We start from the raw sequence: 24,430 nt of genomic DNA on the forward strand, positions 1-24,430 counted from the left end.
GATTAGATGAGGTCACCAAGTAAAAACAGACTTCTGCATATTTTTTTCTTTGCATATTTCAGTGACATCTTTCGATGCAAGGAGAATACAGAAAAGAATGGCGTTGCTGGCAGAAGTTGGGAGGGCAGTTTAGCTGGGTAGGTAAGAGGTACTGCAGCAGATGAGGTGCGTAAACAGTAGAACTCAAGTGCTCTCTGCCAGGATGTTACAATCTGTTGGCTTTGACTGTGTTGCAGTTTTGTCCCAAGACTGCAGAACTTTCCTTGACACATGTGCCTCCCTGGTCTCTCCAGCCCCTCCTTCACTTGGAAAATAAATCCCAGCCTCCAGTACATATGGTAGAGGCCCCCGCCCCCCACAGGCTCTGCTGTGAGTTGAGTCAGTACACAGCCTGCAGCCAGCCAGTCTGGGATCTCCCAATGCCCAGCAAGGAGCAACTACAAGGGGCAGCACTATGGGCTTTGAATTAGATCGCTTTAGTGGGGAAGTGGACCCAGATTTTAAATGCAACCTATGCAACAGAGTGCTGGAGGACCCCCTGACCACCCCTTGTGGACATGTCTTCTGCGCAGGCTGCGTCCTGCCTTGGGTGGTACAGCAAGGCAGCTGCCCAGTGAAATGCCAACGAATCTCTGCCAAGGAGCTCAACCACGTGTTGCCCCTGAAGAGTCTGATCCTCAAGCTGGATATCAAATGTGACAACCACACCAGGGGTTGCGACAAGGTGGTCAAGCTGCAAAACCTGGGGGAACACGCAGAGATGTGCGACTACTCACCAGCAAAGTGTCGGAATAAAGGGTGCAATGAGGTGCTCAACTTAAAGGACATGGATGCCCACATGAGGGAGTGCTGCGAGCACAGGGCAGTTGGCATCTGCCAGAAGGGATGTGGGCTTATGTTGACCTATAGGGAGCAGAAGTCTGGGGATCACTGCTGTTTGAAGGCAGTGAAAGGGCAGAATAGCCTTCTTCAGACTAAGATAGCCGGGCTGGAGACTGAACTGAAGAAGAGGGCGCTGAGATCAAGCAAGAGGGAGAAGTCTCTGCTGTCCCAGCTCTCTGCTGTGCAAAATGAGCTGCAGATGACAGCACTTAGGTACCAGAAGAAGTTCACGGAGTACAGCGCCCGGCTGGACTCCCTTACCAAAGCAGTGGCTTCTCCATGCAAGGTAAGACAAAGCAACTGGGCAGTCTCTTTACACCTCAGCATGATTGGAGTTGTAGTACCTCACATACCGCTTTTCTGCCAATGTCTTGAAGACACAACAGTGAAAGTTAAAGATCCAACTAGAAATGTAGATGTACTAGAAAGTAGAAAAAGTACCACAGATCCCTGTTATTTTCTGACATGGTTGCTAACGAGACATAGTCCCATAGCAACCATTCAGTTAGTGACATAAGTTGAAGTTGTTGGGCCCCTGTGACACGTCAGTGTCAGCGCTGGCATCCTCTTATGGGGCAGAGGGGCAATAGGGCTTCCTCTGGCACCAGGATTTAGGTGTGGACATAATCTCTCTATGGTCATAATTGTAAATTACATTCTAAAGTGCAGATTTCTGTATGAAAATTTAGGTAAAAAGTTATGGTTTCAGTTAATAAGATTAGAATTTTAGCAAAATGCAAAAATGTCATCTTCTTGCGGTATTTTTTGCATCTATGGCTCACAACATGAGCTATTTGTCTGCCTGTACTTGCCTGGTGACCCGCTTTGGTGCAGCCTGGAGATAGAGTGTTCCTGTTACAGGCGCTTCGCTCACTCATGCCCCCCCCCCCATATACTTACTGCATATGTAAAAGGGTAGTGACTGACATATCTGCCCCCCAGGAGGATACAGTCCTCTGGTGGTATATGAATGATTTGTTAGTGGTATTACTTACTGGTATACAATCTATGGCTCTTAGCTGCTGTGACACTACAAGTCCCAGAAGACCTTTATAGCCACAGCAAAGCTTTGTTATAAAAGGGAATCATGATATGGCTTATAACCTATGCAATAGCTGTAAGTTACATGCAGTGCAGGGATTGATGGGGAACTGCAAGTTCAAGGCTCAAGCACGCAAGGCCACCTATAACATAGCATGTTGGGGCTTGTAGTTCAGTGGTGGAGAGCATCACGTTGACTCCACATTAGTGATAGAAATGTAAAGGTGATACATACTTACAAAGGCTATGAGCTTTACAATGCAAAATATTGGATTTTCGTTTCCTTATGTCAAGTTGTTTAAAGTTCAGTTCAACCATCTTAGTTAATAGGTAATAGTTATACATTAAAGTTTATATGATCAGTGTTACAACACTGCATTGCCACACAACTTTCCCAGGCTCCTGAAGACATATTCTGCAACCAGTGCCATTCAGGGGTGAAGGAAAGCTAGGTGACAAATCTAGTGGAAGCTATTATAATTGGCATATTGGCATCACCCAACTTTCTCAGGATCAATATAAGAAGAAAAAGGCATCTTGTAATTTCCACTCAGAAGTGTAATGGTTAAGTCTATAACAGAAAAGCCTGAGGGCAAATGGAAAGACAAATCATTCACCAAAATTATGGGTTGCACAAAAATCAAATACTTTCCTAATATCAGGCCCCTACAGACTATAAAAAGAAATGACTCTACTTTCCCCAAAAAGTTGAAAACACTTACACTCAGCAATATAGAATCACACAGGTTGTGTCAGTACACACTTCAGTGACATAGTTCTAGCCTATACCACCAGTGTCCAGTCAGTGGGGGTCTGACCTCTGTGACAGCCCAACCCCCCCCCCCCCCTCCCCGACCACTAGAGTGAAGTAGTAGGAATGCTATCAATAGCATCAAGCCACTCTATAGTTTTCACCCTGTGATTTGCAGATTTACCCTGCAGGAGTCAAGGAAAGCTGGGTGACAAGCTTTGATGTTATACTGTTTATTATCCAGCTTTTCCCTGACTCCTGATTAGTAAATTTAGTCTAGTTATGCAGCTATATGTAATAGGGCTGTGTTTCTAAACAGCCAGGCAGATCTGCCATTCAGGAATCAGGGAAAGCTGGGTGATAATATGTTTTCTATTATAGTTGTCACTTAGATTTTCCAGACTCCTGGCCAGTATATCTCTGTAGTATATGTGAGGGCGGTGTATCACTGAATAGCTAGGCAGGTTTGCTTTTCAGGAATCACGAAAAGCAGGGTGATAATCAAAATGGCCGTTATTATAGGTCTCCTAAATGATGTCGCCCAGCTTTCCAGGACTAGTACATCTTTCTAGAGTATGTGAGAATATGTATTATTGAATATCCAGGCAGATTCGCTTTCTTGGAACAAAGGAAAACTGGATGACAACTAATGTCACTCAGCTTTCCCAGTCTCCTGAATAACAAAGTTGGATATATGTAAATGTTATTTATCACTAATAAACTGAAAGAAGGGAGATGCTAGTAAAACTTTTGCATGGTCTATCACCTAGCTTTGTTGCTTTCGTAACTCAGATATCGTTTGTAACCCAGCTTTCCCACACTCCAGACTAGCTGATCCACCCAGTCATGCAGCTATGTCAGACTTGGATGTATCACTGTATAGCTGGGCAGGTTTGTCATTCAGATATAAAGAAAACCTTGTTGGAGCATGTGTCATTCTTATTGATAGCCACCCAGCTTTCCCAGGAGTAAAAATAAACAACTGAATTTACAACTGTTTATAGGCAGAGACCCTCTTTGAGTTTATGTGTGTCTGAGCGATCATCATTCCTTGTCCTAGTCTTTCTTGTCTGGTCCCATAAATGTGTATTATATGGTATAATACCTCTTTTTCTTCCTGCCCATAAATTTTGTGAAGTACTTGGAATTATTTTAAAACCCATTTTCTCAGTTGCCCTCAGACATGTCTGTCAGCTGTGAGCTCAGCCGAGCAGTGGGGTCTTGTGTTAGGGACAAATATTTACAACCCGTTTCTTTAGCTGCTCTGTGGAAACAATGTCTGCTTTATAAAGTAATGTCAAAGGGCATGCTTATAATAACAACACAAAATACGGCAAAAATTAACACCTCTCCTGCCGGAGGACAATGGAAGACATTGCTGAGGAAAAGGTTGTGGCCTCCAGCTCCAGGGATATCAGTGTCTCATGTACAGGCATAACTTCACGCTCCTGAGCTCCAGTGCAAAATCTGTAACTGGGCCCCAAGTAAGACATCACTTATAGTACTGGTATCTTCATATGGGGCAAAGGGACCTTTGGGCCTTCTTAGGCTCTAGGATTCAGATCCAAGCTCAGGCTCTGCATCCTCTATACCAGGGATGGGGAACCTTTGGCCCTCTAGCTGTTGCAAAACTACAGTTACCATCATGCCTTGGCATCCTAAGCTGTAGCTGTCAGGGCATGATGGGAATTGTCATTTTGCAACAGCTGGAGGGCCGAAGGTTCCCTATCCCTGCTCTATACTCACCAGATCCCTTGTAATTTTAGTAGATCTCTGGGGTTCATCTTGTATCAGCAATATCAGGTGAGGATTATCCCAATCAGATGTCACTTCTGTAATTAAATGTCATTAGTAAATGTTGCTGCTGGTGATTTTAGTAGAGTCATGGTAAGGGCTTATTCACGCGTTATATAAAATTGTCTGTAATTGCAGATCCGCAATCAGGAATAAATTGAGGGCCCATTGATTTCTGTTGGGCTAGTCACACTGTCCGTCGTTTTATGGATCTACAATCTGTTCCGAAAAAATAGGACATGTCCTAGTGCGGACCATAATTGCGGAACAATTAGCCGATAGAAGTCTATGGGATCTGCATTTTTACAGACATTACTGATGTTACATCCATAACATCGGCGAAAATATGGATTACCTTAATTTAAACTATTACTTTCATATTTTTTATTTTGTAAGTTGCGTTTTGTGGCGAAGAGGGGCCAGATGTGAACAAATCAATTTGCACACGCGTCTTTTGTGAATAGATTTTTGCATCTGGCCCTCTTATGCCAGCCATATCGGAGGAAAAATATCAAAGATACCTGCGCCAGCTTTGAGCTGGCGTAGGCTTGAGTACGTGCACACCGTGGTGCCCATACGAGTAACGTAGAGGCATTGTGAGGCGCATCGGCACTGCAGGAAGATTTTTTAATCCTGACACAAAAAATGCCAGACTTAATAAATGTCCTCCATAGTTTTCAAATCCATACCAAAACATTAGTTTTATAAAGTTGCAAAAAAAACCCCTACTAATCACCATGATCATGAAAAATCAAACAAACAAACAAACAAGCAAAAAACACGCTTTGTGACCCTACTCCTTGATGTGTGATCCAAGTGTAATGTTAATGTAACATATATATATATATATATATATATATATATTAGTATATTCATGACCATCCAGCTTTTCCTGGTCCCTGAGCAACAAAAGGGATTAAATATGGTATGTCTCATACTTACATATTGTATTCAAGGGCCTTAGATAGCTGGGTAGAAGCCCATGTATGATGATCTGTAATGGATAATGAGGGTGACTCAAGAACTTGGGTTTTTCTTCCACTTACATCAATTTCAAAAACGTTACTTTGCATTCTGCAGACTTTTTATTGATTTTTATAGTCTCCATACTAAACTTTGTAGACCTCCAAATATGGAAGATGAGAAGAAATGTGGTTTTCTTGTGGGATAGTACGTGCCTGGCATGATTTAACCGATAAAAAGAATAATTCGAAAGGGAAAGCTGAGTTTTTTGCGGTTTTATAGCCTGTCAGGCAGAGATTACCGACGCCTGCGGTGACGTTTGTGACACTTTTTTTCAGTTGTTAAGAAAACCTCTCTGCAGGCCCTGCTGGTTTTCCTTCTCTACAGGGAAGGACAGTGTTAAGGTACATGACTCTATTGGTGATATATAGGCTGGGGCTTAGCTTTGTTTAGCATATGGTTGTTTATACAACATTAACACATAATGAAATACTGATTGTAACAATCACGTTATTCATGAATGGACCTGAATGCCATACATGCTCAACCATGTTATTGCCATGGACATTGAATCCATTGGGTCCTCATTACAATACAGTGATAACATGGCACCATCTAGAATTGGCCCCTAAATGGAGCATATTTTTGTTCTAAAACCCCATGTATCAGCATGATGTTATTCTAGGTATTATTTATATTCATTGTTCTAGGTCACCTACTTGTCAGTTTGCAATTATTGTAGGACTCAGGGTCAGTATCCTTGTCTTATCACCATGTCATTGTTCTAGTATTCTCAGTATTGATATGCCATTGGTCTGGATCTGTAGAATTATTTAATCATTGCCCTAGGATTGCCAGTGTCAGTATGTAATTCATGTAGACCCCTTAAATGTCAGCCTGCAATTATACCAGGACATTCAAAGTTTCATTTGTACAGCGCTCTGGCTTTAAACATAAGTAATAGTAATGACTTTCAGGATGTCCGAGGGTTAGGACAGATCGTCTTTGTTCTAATGGCTTGACATTGTTCTAGGTATGTTATTGTTTTAGGTGTACGGTGTACCAGTGCCAGCTTGTCCCAGTTCTATCTACATGCCATTATTCTAGAATCCTTTGTGTGCTGTTTTTCAAGGACCCTTAATATTGGTATTTCATTGTTCTAGGGCCCTCATTATGAGTATGTAATTGTTCTAGGAGCCAAAGCATTAGTCAATGTTCTGGTGTCCTACCTGTCAATCTACTGTTGATCTAGAAGTGTGCAGAGTGTCAGCATATCATGGTTCAGGCAACCATGGTGAGAACAGTTATCAGTATAAGGGATCATAGTGTGTAGTTGCTTAGCAGGCCAGCGTTGGCATGTAGTTGTTATAGTGCCCTAAGTGTCATTATGTTATTACCTGGAACATCCCATGTGTCACTATGCCATTGTCATGGAACTCTATCCGTGTGTCATTATTTTAGGACTCCTAAAGACTACTGTATGATTGTTTTATGAGGTCTGTTCCTTTAAGAGTGAATGTGGTACCGGCCCTTTAAGAGCGAATCCGGTACCAGCCTTTTAATAACAAATTGAGTAATGGCCCTTTAAGAACAAATGCAGTACCGACCTTTAAGAGCAAATCAGTAATGGCCCTTTAGATACAAATGCTGTACAAGTTCTTAAAGATTGAATTCAGAACCGGCCCTTTAAGAACTACTTTGATACTGACCTCTTAACAGTCACATCCACAGCAGCCTTGTAATAGTAAAGAAAATTGCTTGGTTACATAGCAATCGTGGAAATTGTGGAAATCTGCGTGGATATTGTCAGGCATTTAGTAAAGGACCTGCAAGTTTCTATTTTTTTTTTTTTTTTGAGAATTTCCTAAAAAAGACAAATCTGATCGAATTCAAAAATATATAGAGCACACCTGTCACCGCTGAAGGCTTCAAAACGTACGCAAAGTGGTTTGGACTGTATTAATTGCAGAAAATTGGGAGAAATAAGTAAATAGATTACAATATAGGGCCTTTCCAAACACTATAATTGAGCTGGGTTCACACTACGTATATTTCAGTCAGTATTGTGGTCCTCATATTGCAACCAAAACCAGGAGTGGATTAAAAACACAGAAAGGATCTGTCCACACAATGTTGAATTTGAGTGAATGGCCGCCATATAACAGTAAATAACTGCCATTATTTCAATATAACAGCTGTTGTTTTAAAATAACAGCAAATATTTGCCATTAAATGGCGGCCATCCACTCAATTTCAACATTGTGTGAACAGATCCTTTCTGTGTTTTTAATCCACTCCTGGTTTTGGTTGCAATATGAGGACCACAATACTGACTGAAATATACGTAGTGTGAACCCAGCTCAAAGTGTAAATATACATGTCTGACATGTCATAGCAACATGTGAGAAGTTTTGTATCAGTCAGGGTATGGGTGCTGAGATCCCGCCGACCGCTAGAGCGAATGGGAAGACGTGTGCAGCAGCATGCTCTCTGTCCCTTCATCTCTGCTGTTACTGCTAATACAAGCACTCTACAAAATTATAATGGGAGCCTATGGAACTTCCAGCAACCGGAAGTTCCGTAGGCTCCCATTATAACACAGAGCACTCGTATTACAAGTTTATAACAGAGAAGAAGCGTGTGGCTGAGCATGATTGCCCCTTCGTTTTAGCGATCAGTGGGGGTCTCAGCACCTGGACCCTGACCGATACAAACTTCTGTCAGAAGTTTTTTAAAATCATATTTACACTTTAAGCTCCTGAGCTCCCTCTAGTTGTGACAGATGACAGAAAGAATCTCACCTTAGAGTTCTGTACCTGAAAAAATGATCCAAAAACAGCTCTATGGGTGGGTTCACACATACTGTATCTGCAGCTGATTTCACGGTGTGATGAGTTCAGAACGAAATTCGCTTTAGACACCTTCCCAGTCACTTCAATGAGATGACTGTCACCCCGCTGCCAGTATAGAAAAGTCAGCCCCCCTAACCCCCCGAGATGCTGTTAGCCCCCCCTCCCCCCGAGAAAGCGGGAGCGGGGACCCGGTAATGTATGTACCCAGACCGTGGGGGATTAAGGGGGATGACTTTTCCATACTTGCAGCAAGTATTTCATCTCATTGAAGTGACTGGGAAGGTATCTGCAGCAGATTTAGCTGAAAACTCGCAGCATGAAATCCACTGCCGATACGGTATGTGTGAACCCACCCCAAACATATATTAGGAAATTAGCTGACATTCACTTTTAGATTAATTATTTTTAGTAATAATGTAGCTAATTATTACTTTTCTTTTGCTTTTTCTGCCTATTTAGCTTTTTGGAAGGGGCAGTTACCCAGAGGCCAAGTTAAAGTTCATAGGAAATGCGTTTCCTTATGTAAATGATTTATCAAAGCCGAAAAATGAAATATTGACTCGTGCGGCTGTCTATATAACTTTTTATGTATGTGCTTTTTTGTTATTCTTTTTTATATAATGGACCCATAAGGCGTTCAGTATATTTTATGTACACAGTACCATTATTCAGTATATACACTACTGCATTGTTCATTTCATAGAGAGGAAAAAAAATAAGAGAAACACGATTTCCCAGGACATGAAATTCATCTTTATTCTGCACTGTGTGAGGTTTGTGTGCCAAACCCAACACTTCTTATTTTAGCAGTTATTTTAAGGTGGGCAAAAGCCAGCCATTTCCATCAAACATTGCATCCAACTGGGAACAGAAGCATGAAAACCTAATTGTGCCCCTCGCATGTACAGTATTTATTCAGAGAACTTGCCAAAGTGTCCAATGGTCTGAGTGGCACAATCAATGTTGTTTAAAGGGGTATTCTGAGTTAAAATAACTTATTCTTCATTCATAGGATAGAGGATGTGTCAGAGAGCAGGGGGTCTGACTGCTGCCCTTACCCCTCTGATCTCCACAAGGGGGCCGAGTGGTTTTATAAATGAAGCAGCAAATTGTGCATGTGCGCCTCTGTTTGATTCTTTGTCTATGGACATAGAAGACACATGGGTCCCACTCTGGAGATTTCAGAGGGTCCCAGCACTCGTACCACCTGTATTCTGACACTCATTCCGTATACTATGGAGAGGAAACAAGTTATTTTAACTCAGAATACCCCTGCAATATATTAAACTATGTTCCTGGATTAAATTGGAGCTGTGGCTTGGAGAACATTTTATTAGAAACTTTCCCAAAGATAATATAGTGTTATTTTTAATACTATTCTCAGGACTCACACACTGCTGTATTAAAAGAGAACTCCGGCCCAAATTTTTATTAGAGTATTGTATTGCTTAGTGTCTCTCAGTTCCCGGCTACTGCCTCTATCCCCCCACTGTCTCTTTATTAAAGGGGTTATCCAGTGCTACAAAAACATGGCCACTTTCTTTCAGAGACAACACGACTCTTGTCTCCAGTTCAGGTGCAGTTCGCAATTAAGCTCCATTCACTTCAATGGAACTGAGCAGCAAAATCCCGCCCAAGCTGGAGACAGAAGTGGGGCTGTCTCTGGAAGAAAGTGGCCATGTTTTTGTAGGGCTGGATAACCCCTTTAATTCCCAATCTTTCTCTTTGATCATCTGTCACTATGCAGGCTGCCATATGCATCAGATTGTCAGTCAGTCCTACTGAAGTCAGCAGATTCAGACACCTTGAGGCTATGTTCACACTGCGTATGAATCCGTCCGTAGTGCGAACCGCGAATTTACGCACGTAGTTTTGAGCTTGATGCGTTTGCTTGAATGAATACAATATACGCCCGCACAGTGCACACTACGTATGAGCTTACGGCCAGATCGTATGCGGCGCCGTGAAAAATGAACCAGACCATTGTTTGAGGCAGAAATGTTGAAACTCACGGCCGTGGATTTCCATGCGGTCCCGTACAGAGTACTTATTTCAGCCAAATTGAACTTGATTTTTCGATCCAAAAGGTTCTGTGTGGTTTACGGGGCTGGGGAAAGATTTCAAAGTAAATGACCTGCCTCAGATCGCTTCGAAACAAGCTAGGGAAGCATAAATGTACTACGGGCGTATGTTCGCGGTGCGTACGCATCAGGCCGCATGTCGATTTTTTGCACGCCCGTAGTTTCAGTTGCACATGTACGGCAGCGTAAGACCTGCGTACGGATTCGTGTGAACATAGCCTGAATCTAATATTTATGGCCAGGTTTAAAAAGCTGACCCTACAACTGAACAACCTGTTACCAAATGAATATCTCAAGAAACATTGCAGTACTTTCTTCTTCCATGGTTCCCTGATGGCAACCCATCACAGACTACACTATCTCAGTGCGATCCCCCAGTGAGAAAGCAGTTGATGCAGCAGTCACATGGCCTGGCACACTTAGAAGATATTTGTAAGTGTGCCAAGTGACTGCTACATCAGCTGCTTTCTTAAACTAACAGAGTCCTTCATTATATCCTATTCATACAATGGAGAGGGCATGTGGCGGCCAGATTGCTTCTCAGAAGCAGAGCTAGCTACAGCCCATGCTAGGTCTAGTTTCCTACCCACTTGTGTGAATGAGCACTGGCTGAGGACAGTAATGGCTGTGTGAGCCCCAAGTGTCGGTCAAGATGGTGAAGTTTTACTTCAGTTGATGGAGGAACCACCCTGAGAGGGAGTAAATTACTGGAAGCTTTATGTGTTTACCAAGAGATTTCAAGGGGAGTTTAATGGGGCTCCCTATCACTGAGTCTTGTTAACATGCTGCATGTGTCTAGTAGGATCCCCTCTAGCAACTATTGAGGCTGTGAACCCCAATATTCTGAGGCAAGGTTTAGAGGTGCAAATAACTCCATTATGACTTTAAGGGATGTAGGTAAAGTGGATCGTATTACTATGTGTATTATTCTGCTTTATACTGAGCTTAACCCAAATGTGTGTAATACTCCTGTGTAATATACGTGTGTAATACGTGCTACTGTGAGGGCTGTGGCCAGAATGAATGTCATAGATGTGAATATAAAAGTGCTACATAACATTAATTGGTGTTGGAGTAGGGGCCAAACTGGTGATGGTGAAGAAAGGCTATCTACCTATTGCTAACAGAACTATTTATTTTGCCCCACGGATAGACTAGATGCACCAAGGTAGTAAGAACAAACAGAGGAAGAAGTTTTAGAACTTCAAGAGTCACAGCTAAGGTTTTCAGAGTTAGTTTTATAAGCTAGTTTGAGAACTACTACTGCATTCGACCAATGTGACCTACAATGGCTCAGTCACTGCACCCTAGTGTTTGTGGGGCCCAATGGTCCCATTGTCACAAAAAAAAATTCACCAGTGTTATAAATGACACATGGTCAGTGGTGGTTGTATTCAGATTTAGCATTGGGGACTTGGGGACACAGGAGCATTAAAGACTCCACTCTGTAGTCTTAAGCCCCTATTACATGTGGTGATCAATTGGAACAAGTGTGTGTGGGGGGGCTACTACGGGGGGCATTAAAAGACAATGATCATCCGACATTGTGCACGTCAGCTGATCATTGGCTTCTATTACACGAAGCGATAATTGGCCGTAATGACCAATAATCGGCCAAATGCAGCCGATATTTTCTTCGTGTAATAGGGCCCTTAGTCTTAAAAGTAGTAATAAGTAACTTAGTCCTAATAAAATATTTACTCATGGAAGCAATGTTACATTTATCAGGGTCATATTCTGCAGCTTGACCCCACCTTTCTTTTAAGATAATCTGCGTTAAAGGGGTTCAATAAAAAAATTGATCACTTGCTGCCCACTCATGGAATCCCCAGATGTAACAGGCTGTATATCCATAAGCAATCTGTTACCACAGATGTGAATTATACAAATCAAATTATCTGCCAGGATATTCTTTTTGTGACAGAGATTTGTCCTATGGACACTTAGCTATGATGACAGCCACGTTGACAACCAATGGATACGTTAACACATCTGGAAAAAAAAAAATCAAGTTAGCTGGTTAGCCAAAGGTGGTATGAACAGATCCTACCAAAGCGTCTGGAGATCGGCTTTAAAGGGGTTATCCAGCACTACAAAAACATGGCCACTTTTCCCCCTGTCTTGTGTCCAGTTCAGGTGCGGTTTGCAATTAAGCTCCATTTACTTCAATAGAACTGAGTTCCAAACCCCACCCAATCTGGAGACAAGAGAGGGGAAAAAGTGGCTATGTTTTTGTAGTGCTGGATAACCCCTTTAAGGCTCTGTTCACACCACTGTATTACAATGGAGGATATGATGGCAGTGCCTGGCCTATGGAGCAACAAACACTGACTGTGCCCATTGGATCCCATTGACTTATAATGGAGTCTGTCAGATTTTGGCTTAATGTCTGTAAATTTGATGCAAAGAATTGCTCAGTATGCCCACCTGACGGAGCTACCAAGGGAGGCTTGGTGTGGACATACATTGTAGACATTCTCCTTACAGGCAAATAGAGGGTCTTGAACATATGACCCCTTCTGTTAGCTCAGGATTCCCTAAAAGGGAATATGAAAACCGGTTTTCTGAACCAGACAGACCTTTAATGCTGCTTTCAATGCAGCCGCTTGTGAAATTCTAGCAGAAAAATCCAGGCAACCTGCAGCCTGTAATTATATAGAACATTTCTATTTATAATGCGAAGCCACAGAAGTTGTTTGCGGGATGGACATGCTTCCTCCATGAAATCGACTCCTGCGCTGTGTTTTTCCAGGTACTAGGGCCCACGTACATTAGAATTTCCCCTCTCAGATCTTTTGCTCCAGCAAATCCCCAGCTGTCAGTGAATACCTAATTTGTCACTCTGATTGTTTCTGCAGAATGAAATCATGCAGGTTCTCCTCACATTCCAAAAAATAGGGGGGAAAAGGCTCTTTCCACACTGCTGCCACCATACCTCAAGCTTGCTTTACTATGTTATAAATCCCCCACAGACAGGGCTTTGAAAGGCTCACAGCATTGGGTTTTTTCACTGAAATATAACTTTTCTTAGTTTGACACATACTGCGGGTTGTGTACAGTATGAAAAATGGCTTTTTAAAGGGAAAATTACAACAAAATATAGAAGATTGTAGTTTATTTTCAGTCTGTCTTTACTTTAAATGATCATGTGTTTCAACAAACTTTGCATAAATCAAGTGGAAGCAAATGTAAGAATCTTTGTAATATGTAGCTATATCTTACTAGAGAAAATGCCTCGTTGTTTCCTGCCTCCCAAACTCATCATTGTATGTTGCCAATAGAAAACTATAAAGGAAGACACACCCAAATAGGCTGCAGCGGTGTTATACAGCTTGTAGTGAGTGTATATCTCACCCAACTGCTTTATTCACATCTTACTGCTAAGTACTACTCTATTATGTCCTCCACACTTCTGCTTCCGAGGGAAGGGGGTGTCTGTGTGTTCATAGCAGCCTGGTGTCCTATTAGCTTAAGGGACAATTGAAAATAAGAGAGTTTGCATAAAAGAAAAATGCCATATACAAATTATATAACTGCCAAAAATAATGCCACACCTCTCAAGTATACATACCGAACTACCACATTTGCATATTTACAAAACTGAGATCTCAGGAACTGGGTGGCAGTATAAAGAATGGATGGCTCCATTAGAATCTACTGGGTGGCGCCGGTCAGGTTGTAATTCTTCCGATACATTTGCTTTAAGCTAGAATCACTGAACATTGTTGTATTCTAAAGGACCTCAGCTAAAATGCAGCCAATACTGTACAGAAGATGTTGTACATAAGTGCAAGCTTTATTAATTATGCACATGACACACAATGTCATAGTTTACACACAAAGTCAAAGTTGCTTTTTCCCCAATATGCCAAGGAACACCAACAATCCTTTAGCCATGGTTCCTTAGAGGTTTGCGCCACCAGGGGGTTCTTTTTTTTTCTAGGTGCTGGAGGATGACTGTTGTTAGTCAAAGGTTTGCTGTGTACAGTGCCATTTTCATAGCCCATACCTCATGTCAGTGAACAGGCCTAGAGGTCAGTAGGCATAAACGGGTTTTACAACAATGAAACATATTTTCAGCTGTTTGTGCATGTTGGGTGATTGTGACCTTTCAGCATGTCCTATTACACTAAATGATTATCGGCCTGAATATAATTGTTAATTAATAATTATTTTCTGTAATAGGGCCTTATCTCCAACTACATCTTCTTGATAACAACCCTGCCCACTACACCCACAGGAAATCCTACATATGGCATTGGCCAAATTCCAGGCTAGACTGTGCAGCAAAAAAGGAAGTCAGCTACAGGATGTACACTAGACTAAAAGTGGGTCAATGAAGACAACACAGCAAACAGTTAACATCAGTAGAAGAAAAGTATAAAAATAACATAGAAAGGGAGTGAACGAACTGTATGTACCAATACATGGTACTTTAGTAGATAGTTGAAAATTCATCATAGCAAAACTCCTTTAAATGGGTTATTGCAGGATTAGAAAAACAAGACTGCTTTCATCCAAAAACAGTGACACATCAGTCCTCGGCTCCATTAACTCCAATGGAGTACAGGGCTGTTACATATCCTGGATTACTCCTTTAAGGATGACATAATAGTAACAACATCCGGGATTGGGCACAGTGATTAAGCCCAGGAGGAAGAAGGATCATCGGTTCCCCCCAAATGTACAGGCTTCAATAGAATGGCAAGCAATAGTATGCTTCCCCTTTGCTGTCCCTTGGGCAGGTGCTATATGTCAGTAGCCATTTTGACCCCAAAAGAGTGTTTATTGCAATTATCCCAGAGTCTATTTATACTGTATTTGTCGAGGTTGTTTTAAGGTAAAGCAAGGGTCCATCCCATATTTAACAGTCATGTCATTTGGCAGTTCTGTCATTATGGGCCTCAGAACAAACAATGGAATCTCCTCTTTTTGTGCTGGATAGTAAAAGCTGGATACCGATTGGCTGCTAGGTAACCCGACATATGATAACTGCCAATCTATAGAAACATAAAATGTAAAAGTATTTAGAAGATGTTACAGCTGCCACTCAGTGACAGATCTGTGTATGTAGTGACTACTTGTTGGAAGATGTCCCATGAGTGGCACGGCAGCTCTGCCAACGACAGCCACACAGATAATTTCTGTGAATCGCATCCACTAAAGGAGATAATTTACAAGTGTGTGTTGTTGATCAGGCGATTACCACAAAGATATGTGCCAAGTTGTAGCATTATCTCAGCTAAACATGGATGCCTCAAAACAGCTGCGTGGTCTCCATAACAAAAAGCGTTGGCTTACAAAATGCACAGTCAACGAGCGTCCCACTCATGTGGGCGGCCATGTTGCATGTGTAATTCCCCCCCCCAAAGTCACGCCATGTTATATGACAGCTGAATGCTGCCGATGATCATTTACATGATAATATTACCATGCCCCCCCCCCTTTTTTTATTTGCAATCCCACTGTGTGTTGTTACATGTGACAAACGTCAAGCTGCTTGTGCGGGACAGTTTGTGAAGAAGCTGTATTTAGTCTTGTCTGAGTGATAGGTTTTTGGCTGACAGCTGTGAGCATAGCACATTAGCCTGCTGTGGACACAGACTATGTTTACCCATTCCTTGCTTTTATAGCACATGAGCTGATGGATATTTTTGTACTTAACCCTTACAATGCTTCTAGGGTTCTAAATAAAGGCCGACAAGTCAAAATGAATCTAAATATATATAGGTTTTATATATATATATATATATATATATATATATATATATGTTATAAATTTCGAGAAAATATGTATACGATTTATTTTGTATATAAAAAGAAAAAAAGCAGAACTTAAGATATCAAGGTATAGGTACAAAGCACAGCACGTCTGTCCATTATATAGGATATACAAATCACAAAAAGAGCAAAAAGCAATTCAAAACTTCTTTAGGCTATGCTCACACTACATTTTTTTGAGTAAAGAACGGATTCTGATTGCAATGGAATCAGCGTCCGTTCTTTACTGCAGGGGCGACATTACACTGAAGTCAATGCAATGCTGTGCGCTGTATGCACACATCGTTATGTTAACGCCCGTTCTTTACAACGGGCATTAAAATAATGCACGTACCTATTTTTTCCAAACAGCATCCAAAAATAATAGCTGTTCACTCAATATAAAGTCAGCTGGCCACACTTTACATTGAAGTGAATGGCTATTTTATTTGCAGGCACACCCGACGGTGCCCGCAAGTGAATTGTAAAAAAAGAACGTTCCTGCAGCCAATACAGAGGTATCAGCTGCGAGACCGTCCTGAATGCAGCCCAGTGGCTGACAGTTTAACAGCACCATTACTATGCAACGGACGCTGTTAAATGTTGTGTGAACATTGCGTTTTAATTGCAGTACTGTGATAGAAACATGGAAACATAGAAGATTGTCGGCAGAAAAAAAAACACCTGCTCCATCTAGTCTGCCCTTTTAGTATTTCCCCTCTTATTATAGGATAGATATATAGGATTATAGGATAGATATATGTTTGTCCCAGGCAGGTTTAAATTCAATTATTGTAGATTTACCGACCACATCTGCTGGAAGTTTGTTCCAAGCATCTACTGCTCTTTCAGTAAAGTAATATTTTCTCATGTTGCTTCTGGCCTTTCCTCCAATTGATTATGTCCTCTTGTTCTGGTGTTCAGTTTTTTTTACTGTCATAGTACTGCAGGGTTTTCACTAAAATTATGCAGTACTGCAACAGTAGCAAAAAAATCATGCGATGAAACTGCAATTTGTGAACACAGAATAAACACCACAAGTCTATAAATATTTATGGTGCCTCATTAGATTACAAGATTGCTCATCAATCAACCAATCAATAGTACAAGAATAACCATGTAAAGTCACTGATTTTATTATTACAGTGATCCATACATGTCATATTGGGCCAGATTCACACACATTATGACACCGGCGGTTCTGTGACCTGGCCGTGTCACAGAATGGCCGCTGTCAGTGAAGCTTATCCTGGCCAGTACTGCAGTACTGGCTGGATAAACTTTTTTTCTACTGAACTGGGATGCAGGCGCATCCGTGTGCACCCGCATCCCAATTCACCATTGCACACAATGGATAGTGCGACCAGAGCCGCACTTTCCATTGTGTGAACTGACAGTTTTGTGCGGCCGCTATTCAATGAATAGCAGCTGTACAAAACTGACATGTCAGTTTTTCTTGTGGCTGCTAGGAATCCCGTCCGGAGTATGTATTATGTATAGTGCTCTCTGCGCCTCAACTCAAAGAATTGACTTGTCAATTCTTAGGGTTGAACCGCAGAATCTGCCTGAGCATAGAATGGAACCTATAAGATGGGCAGAACTTCAAGCGGGGGCATGCGGTGGAATCCGCTCGAAGTTTTACTACCAGATTCCTTTGTGTGCACATACCCTTTATAGGCTCCAGCAGATCAGTCATGTATAATTGGGATATATGCAAAAATCTTCTGATATACATGCCAACATGGCTTCAGGTTTGAAGAGCTAAATGTATACCTACAGCGTCCAACACTGGAATCCTAGAGCAGCAATTGTGTTGGAAAGCATAGTGTAGTTGCACTTTTCAATGCAAATGTATAAAAAAAGAAAATATATTGCGCAGAGTTGCATATGTCTGGGAAATCAGGGCCATGGATGGCAAACGTTCTTTGGCCCATATAAGGAGACCAGTATACAAGTAATATTTGATAGTGGAGGCCTCTCTTGCAAGTTTTGCATTGGGCCAGTCAGCTTTGAATTACATAACTGTGGGCATATGTAATATTGGAGGTCAGTTGAGAACACAGCCAACCCCTTTTTTGTGATTTTTACCCTTCATATTGTTTATTGCTTGTCATCAGACATGAACCAGGTACACATGGACCCTCTGATGCAGTTCTTCATGAAAACCTTTGGGCTTATAAACACAGTAGAGTCAGACTCACACAACAATAATACAGGCATATTATGTGTCTGTACGGTTGCAGCAAGTCCCAGACCCACCTCAGGTCTAATGACCAGAACTCACAGCCACCTAGTTTAGGTTACAATTCTCACTATTTGGCAGAGACTTGCAGCCACAATATAGAAGCAAAAGGACTTCCGCATTATGCTTGTGTGATAGGGATTCCGTTCAAAGGTAAACAATGTTCATAAGGCATCATAAGGCAGTAAAAGCCTCCTTATAGGGTTGGGGCTCACAGAGGTACAGTGCAGACCCAAGACATACTATGCTACTTCTTGTTTATCTTACTATCTACTTAGTTTGTATTAATGGGAGGAGAAAAATACAATAAAAATATAAAAGCTGAAATATAATATACATTGAATTTTTTCCTTGTGCCCTTGCTTTGAATTTTTGACTTATTGTTACAATGCACTTCAAGAAGTGGCACCATTTGGAGTCTTTCGTTGAGGACTGTGTTAGCTTCACTTAGCAATAATGGATCTCTGCCAACAAGCTTGGGTTTACGGTAAAGGGGCGTAGGCGGTTGTAGAGGTGTCAAAATTTGCACTTGTGAGTTGTAGAGTAGTTTAGCTGATGGGAAAAGCTGTAAAGTATGGGGTGTATGAAGTAGGGAGCTGCTCCCATTGGCTGCTGGGCCATGTTCTGCCGTCTATTTGTAAGATAATGTTGAAGATGTTCCAAGTCGTAAATATCCTAATCCAAATTCCTCACATGTTCTAGAGAAACTTCTCAGGTAAAAACATTTAGCCCTGTGCTCTGTATACCACATAAGATTAGCTGACTCCGTGTCTTTTGTGTCAATATTATTTTCCAAAACAACTCTAGTGAATTGATGGTCCATCATCTGCCTAAAGTGATCCAAAACCCAAGGTGGGCATAAATATTTATGCCAAGTGACAGTAGAAACTGAGGAATAAGATATAAAGTGCCTCTGTGTATCAGGTGTATGAAAGTAGATTTCTGGTTTTATGTAAATAAAAATACATTTTTCAATTTTCAAATTTCAATTTTCGGATCTCTGCTTGCTTTCAATCATTTTTTTTTCAGAAATTCTAAGTTTCAAGATCATTTTTGTTTTGAAGGGGCTAATATGTCACCCAGAACTACTTACTATACCTCTTTGTGTCAGTATTACTAATGTGAGTCCAGGCCCAACCACAGATTAAACTGAGAGGGGTCAGATCTTCACACCAGCTGCCAGAACAGGTCATGAAGCCGTATTGCCAACACAAAGATACATCTAGTAGTAAGGTTATATTGCACAGGTTAAATATTGGTCAAATAATCCGATATTGCCCTGGGTGTCGGCTGATAATGGTCTTTCGACATGCTGAAAGATCCCAATCATGTCAGCGTCAGTCTTCTGCTTGTCGCTTATGGTCCTTTTACACAGAACGATTTATCGTTCGAATTTGCAAGATAACAATCGAATTCGAATGATAATCATACGTGTAAACGCAGCAAACGATCAAGCGACGAGCGAGAAATCGTTCATTTTGATCTTTCAACGTGTTCTCAAATCGTCGTTGATCGTTCACAAAAAATTTGCAGATCGTTCAGTGTAAACAGTTTTTCAACGATTTCACCTATGTATGAAATAGGCTTAAGCGATCGCAAAACGATTTTTCTGTACGATGTATCGTTCTGTCTAAACGCCGATCGTTATAAAAAAAAACATTGTTCATTCAAAATCGTTAATCGTGCGATCGGGTGAATTATCGTTCTGTGTAAAACGACCATTAGGCAGCAGACCATCGTTGACTTCAATAAGCAGCCCGAATGATATAAGGATCATTTGGGCCACCAATCACGGTCCTCCCTGCCCTGCTCTGCTTGCTGTCAGTGCTATTACACATAGCACAAGCAGTGAACAGGAAACAAGGGGGAAGCAAGTACTGAACTCACAAATCAGCACTTGCTTCCCCTGAAAAATTGTGGCCTTAGGCTCTGTAAGCTTTTAGCCTCCATCCATTGCAAATTCTGTCAGCGTTTACAGAAGAAATAATACTGCTTGCATATATGTACCATCAAAATGAAGGACACCACAGTGGACTTGTAAAGGAGCCTTCTGTTACTACCGACTCTCTGGGACGCCATAAGTATCTATCGCACAACAGATATGGTAGAGCCTCATAGTGCACTGAATGATGCCTACGGCTGAAGGTTTGCTGGTAATGTGTACAGTCTACATTAGATAATCCCATTGAAGCCTGGACCTCAGACTGATACATCTAAAGGCTATGTTCACACAACATATATTTTCGTAAAATCACGGCCGTTGTACAACGGACATGATTATTACGTAAATGTACGTTACCTCTCTGTCTATGGGATCCCAGCTGGAGCATTTACACATGGTATACGCTCTGGCCAGGATCCCTAGTGGCGCTGCTAACAACTGACATGTCAGTTTTCTGCGGCCGCTATTCACTGAATGGTGGCCTGCAGAAAACCCTGTCAGTGCACACTGTGGCCATCGTGTGCTGTGGGGAGTTCTGATGCGGGCGCACATGGATGTGCCCACATCAGAACCCTGCGGCCGAAAAGATCATCCAGCAAATACTGCAGTACCGACTAGGATGATCTTTTCAGAGACAGGCCGCTTTGTGACCCGGCGCGGTCACGGAACGGCCGGTCTCTTACAGTGTGTGCACATAGCCAAAAGCTGTATTACACAGCCCAACCCCTAGGCGCCTTTTTAACAAGCCTATTACACAGCTCGGTTATTGGGCTGGCAGGGTTGCACAAATGATTGCTGGATTATAAACAGTTACTTCTATCAACTGTTGGCCACACATTACCTATTACACAAGGCAATGTGTGGCCAGCGAGAAGGAGTTTTTTTCACATGTTAAAACCATGTGATTAGCCAAGAAATGAGTGTTTGTCTGATGTCTGGACCTATTACATGGGACGATTATCAGCCTGTTTGACTGACAATTGCCAATGCCATCGGGCCCCTTATATGTAACAAACATCAGGAGAGCAGGTTTGTTCACAGGCTGGATATGTTAGTAGCAAACTCATTGTATTATCAGAAGGGGTTTTTGTTTATAAATAAGAAATAAAAGCTGAACTATGATTGGTTGCTGTGTGTGAGTAGGCTAATTTATCTGTTAAACCCCTATTACACGGGCCGATGGTTCCTTGCTTCTCACTCGCTGTTGGTGCTATTACTTCCGCTGACAATGAGCAGGTCACATCGGGAAGGGGGGGCTGCAGAGAGCTGCGGGAGGGGCTCCCCTGATGATATTTACTTCTTCGGAGCCTATAGGAGATAGTGGCGGTCTGCTACAGCCACTCCTATCACACAGAGCAATGGCCAGCAGATCGCCATTATGGTTCAGAAATTTTTCAACACGTGGAAAGATCAGAGGACATTGTGCATGTTGGCCGGTCGTTGCCTTTTAACAGGAGCTAGCGATTATTGGCTGAATACAGACGAAAATTAATTGGTGTAATAGAGCCTTTAAATTATGTTTATACCTGCAATAACCGCATGGTTTTAGATGTGATAACCATGCTGATTCTTTACATAAAAAAACACAGTGTCACTTAAAAATAACTGTTCCCCTTGACTTTACAGTGAGAAACCATATCACTTCTTCTTTTTCTTGAAGTTATGCCATGAAGCCCCCATTGAAATCAATGTCAGGTTTTGCCGTGTGAACATACCCTTACACAGTTTTGATCAATGATGGTGACTGCTGAGAAATTGAAATACAAAAGTACATGGAAAACATACGTATATTTTCATTATACAAAGAAACAACCTGGTTTACATAAATTCATAAAATCCTATAATATAACCTGCATGTCATTACTGGTCTATGATACAAAATGGCCTCCTTCTCCATGAATAGGCACAAGACTCCTTCCCTGTGACATGAGTTGAATCTGATCTTTGAGGAAAATGTCTTGGTTTTATTATTTGCTTTTGGTAAAGTTGTATTTACTCAGTGCTTAGCAGAGCCTGAGGGAACATACACTGGCCGCTCTGTACCACATGTAGTCACCATGAATTTTCTTACCTGTGCATTGTAGGGAGAAGAGACGACTGCGCTCACTCTCGTTCTCCACCGAGAATCTGGATCCCTGGGATTTAATATTATTGGTGGCCGGTCGTGTGTGGTATGTTAATTGTTAAAATGTGTTTTCCTTTTCCTGTTGAGCATGGGGGTGAATGTCTGAAGCTAAAGGAACACAGGGCACATTGGTCTCTGTGGGAGACTGTCTACTATTCATGCCTCAGGAGGGGACCCGCCGAATACAGGAGGATTTCTATCTAACATGTTCAACAGTAAAAGCTTTATTTACCCAGTAACCCTCTCTAAGGTCTCATTGTCTCTTGTCATAGTATGACTGTGAAAGACAACATTATAAAACGCAACAATGACTATCTATTTGTCTATCTACTGTATCCATCTATCTTCTATCTACAGTATCTATATCCTACAGCCATCTATCCACACATCTATATATTTCTTTATTGTATATTATCTACTTGCAGGATCGACTTATCTTATAGTTATCTATCTATCCATCAGTCTATTTTTCATTTACTATTTATTTATCTATCTATCTATCTATCTATCTATCTATCTATCTATCTACCTACCTATCTATCTAATAGTTATCTATCTATCCATTTAACATATGTTATTTCTCTGTTGTATCTATGTTCTGTCTATGTAGCTGTCACAAACTGCCTGATATTACTATGTTCACACCATCAAAAACGCAGCCATTATTATTTGATGGCCATCATTTAACGGCAAATAGCAACCTTTTTTTTAACAATGGACATTATTTGCATAATAACAACCATTGTTATAAAAAAAGCTGTTATTTATCTGTAAATGATGGTCGCCCAATTAAAACAGCCGTCTTTTTGACGTTGTGTGACCGTAGCCTCAAAGTATTACTGTCATTGAAAAAATATATATACATTTTATAGACGTGTCAAAAATTTGGATCAATCACGTCTCAGTGTTGAGACCTCCACCAATTTGTAGATATATCTGGGGGAAGTGCTTTGCTATGCACTTCACTGCTTGGCTCGATGCTACAGATAGAGCACTGAGCCGGTGAGTGCAATCCAAATCCAGTGATAGGGATGGGGCCTTAGAACTGACAAAATGTCAAAAGTTTTTTTTCAATGAGAATAATGCTTTAGCTGGGTTCACACTACGTATATTTCAGTCAGTATTGTGGTCCTCATATTGCAACCAAAACCAGGAGTGGATTGAAAACACAGAAAGGTTCTGTTCACACAATGTTGAAATTGAGGGGATGGCCGCCATTTAATGGCAAATATTTGCTGTTATTTTAAAACAACGGCTGTTGTATTGAAATAATGGCCGTTATTTACTGTTATATGGCGGCCATCCACTCAATTTCAACATTGTATGAACAGATCCTTTCTGTGTTTTTAATATATATATATATATATATATATATATATACATACTGTATATATATATGTATATACATTACTTGGGGGCTGCTCAAAATAAAAACTATCTACTTATCTACTTGGGTTTCCTGCAACTTTGGATATTTCTGATCTCCTGTAGCTACTACTGTTCCCCACCTGCTCCCTGCTTGTAGCTGCTCCTGAGCTGACGCATTGGTGCAGTAAATGTCTGCTCAGTGATGTCCTGTTTTAGCCAGTGACTGGCTGAGCAGGCAGTTCCTGCTTCAATGTGCCATTTCAGGTGCAGCTACAAGCAGGGGGAAGTGTGGGACCAGAACTAGCCAGACTATCTGGACTGGGAGCTGCAGGGGACTGGAGTAGGTAAGTATTGTTTAGTTTTTATTACTAGCTGCTCCCAAACAATTAAAAAATAAAAAATGAAACACATGGATATAGACCTTTCAGTCTACTCTTTGAAAATGATTTCTAAGGTTAGTTATAAATGTAATGGAGGCACATTTTTGCATCCATATAATAGCCACAAGTCTGAGACAGCGAGTTTTAATGGCTTGAACTGACAGTATCACAGTGATCTACAGTATGCTGCTGTCAGTTCTGCTCTGTAGACCCACAGTCAGGCCAGAACTTGAAAATGTCATACGGATG

General features: G+C 41.4%; 1 protein-coding gene across 2 annotated transcripts in view; it reads left to right on the top strand.

The window, feature by feature from the left end:
• Positions 1-248: 248 nt before the first annotated feature.
• PDZRN3 (PDZ domain containing ring finger 3) overlaps positions 249-24,430 on the top strand; it is a 188,750-nt gene continuing 164,568 nt past the window's right edge. Inside the window, exons 1-2 of one of the 2 annotated variants that reach the window (XM_069966862.1) lie at positions 249-1,168; positions 22,393-22,479. In XM_069966862.1, coding sequence (XP_069822963.1) covers positions 455-1,168; positions 22,393-22,479 — 801 coding nt within the window. In that variant the 5' untranslated portion in view covers positions 249-454. The remainder of the gene's footprint in view (positions 1,169-22,392; positions 22,480-24,430) is intronic. The other variant, XM_069966863.1, reaches the window with a different exon arrangement.

The sequence above is a fragment of the Dendropsophus ebraccatus genome, chromosome 4 (assembly GCF_027789765.1).
Source record: "Dendropsophus ebraccatus isolate aDenEbr1 chromosome 4, aDenEbr1.pat, whole genome shotgun sequence".
Classification (NCBI taxonomy): Eukaryota; Metazoa; Chordata; class Amphibia; order Anura; family Hylidae; genus Dendropsophus; species Dendropsophus ebraccatus.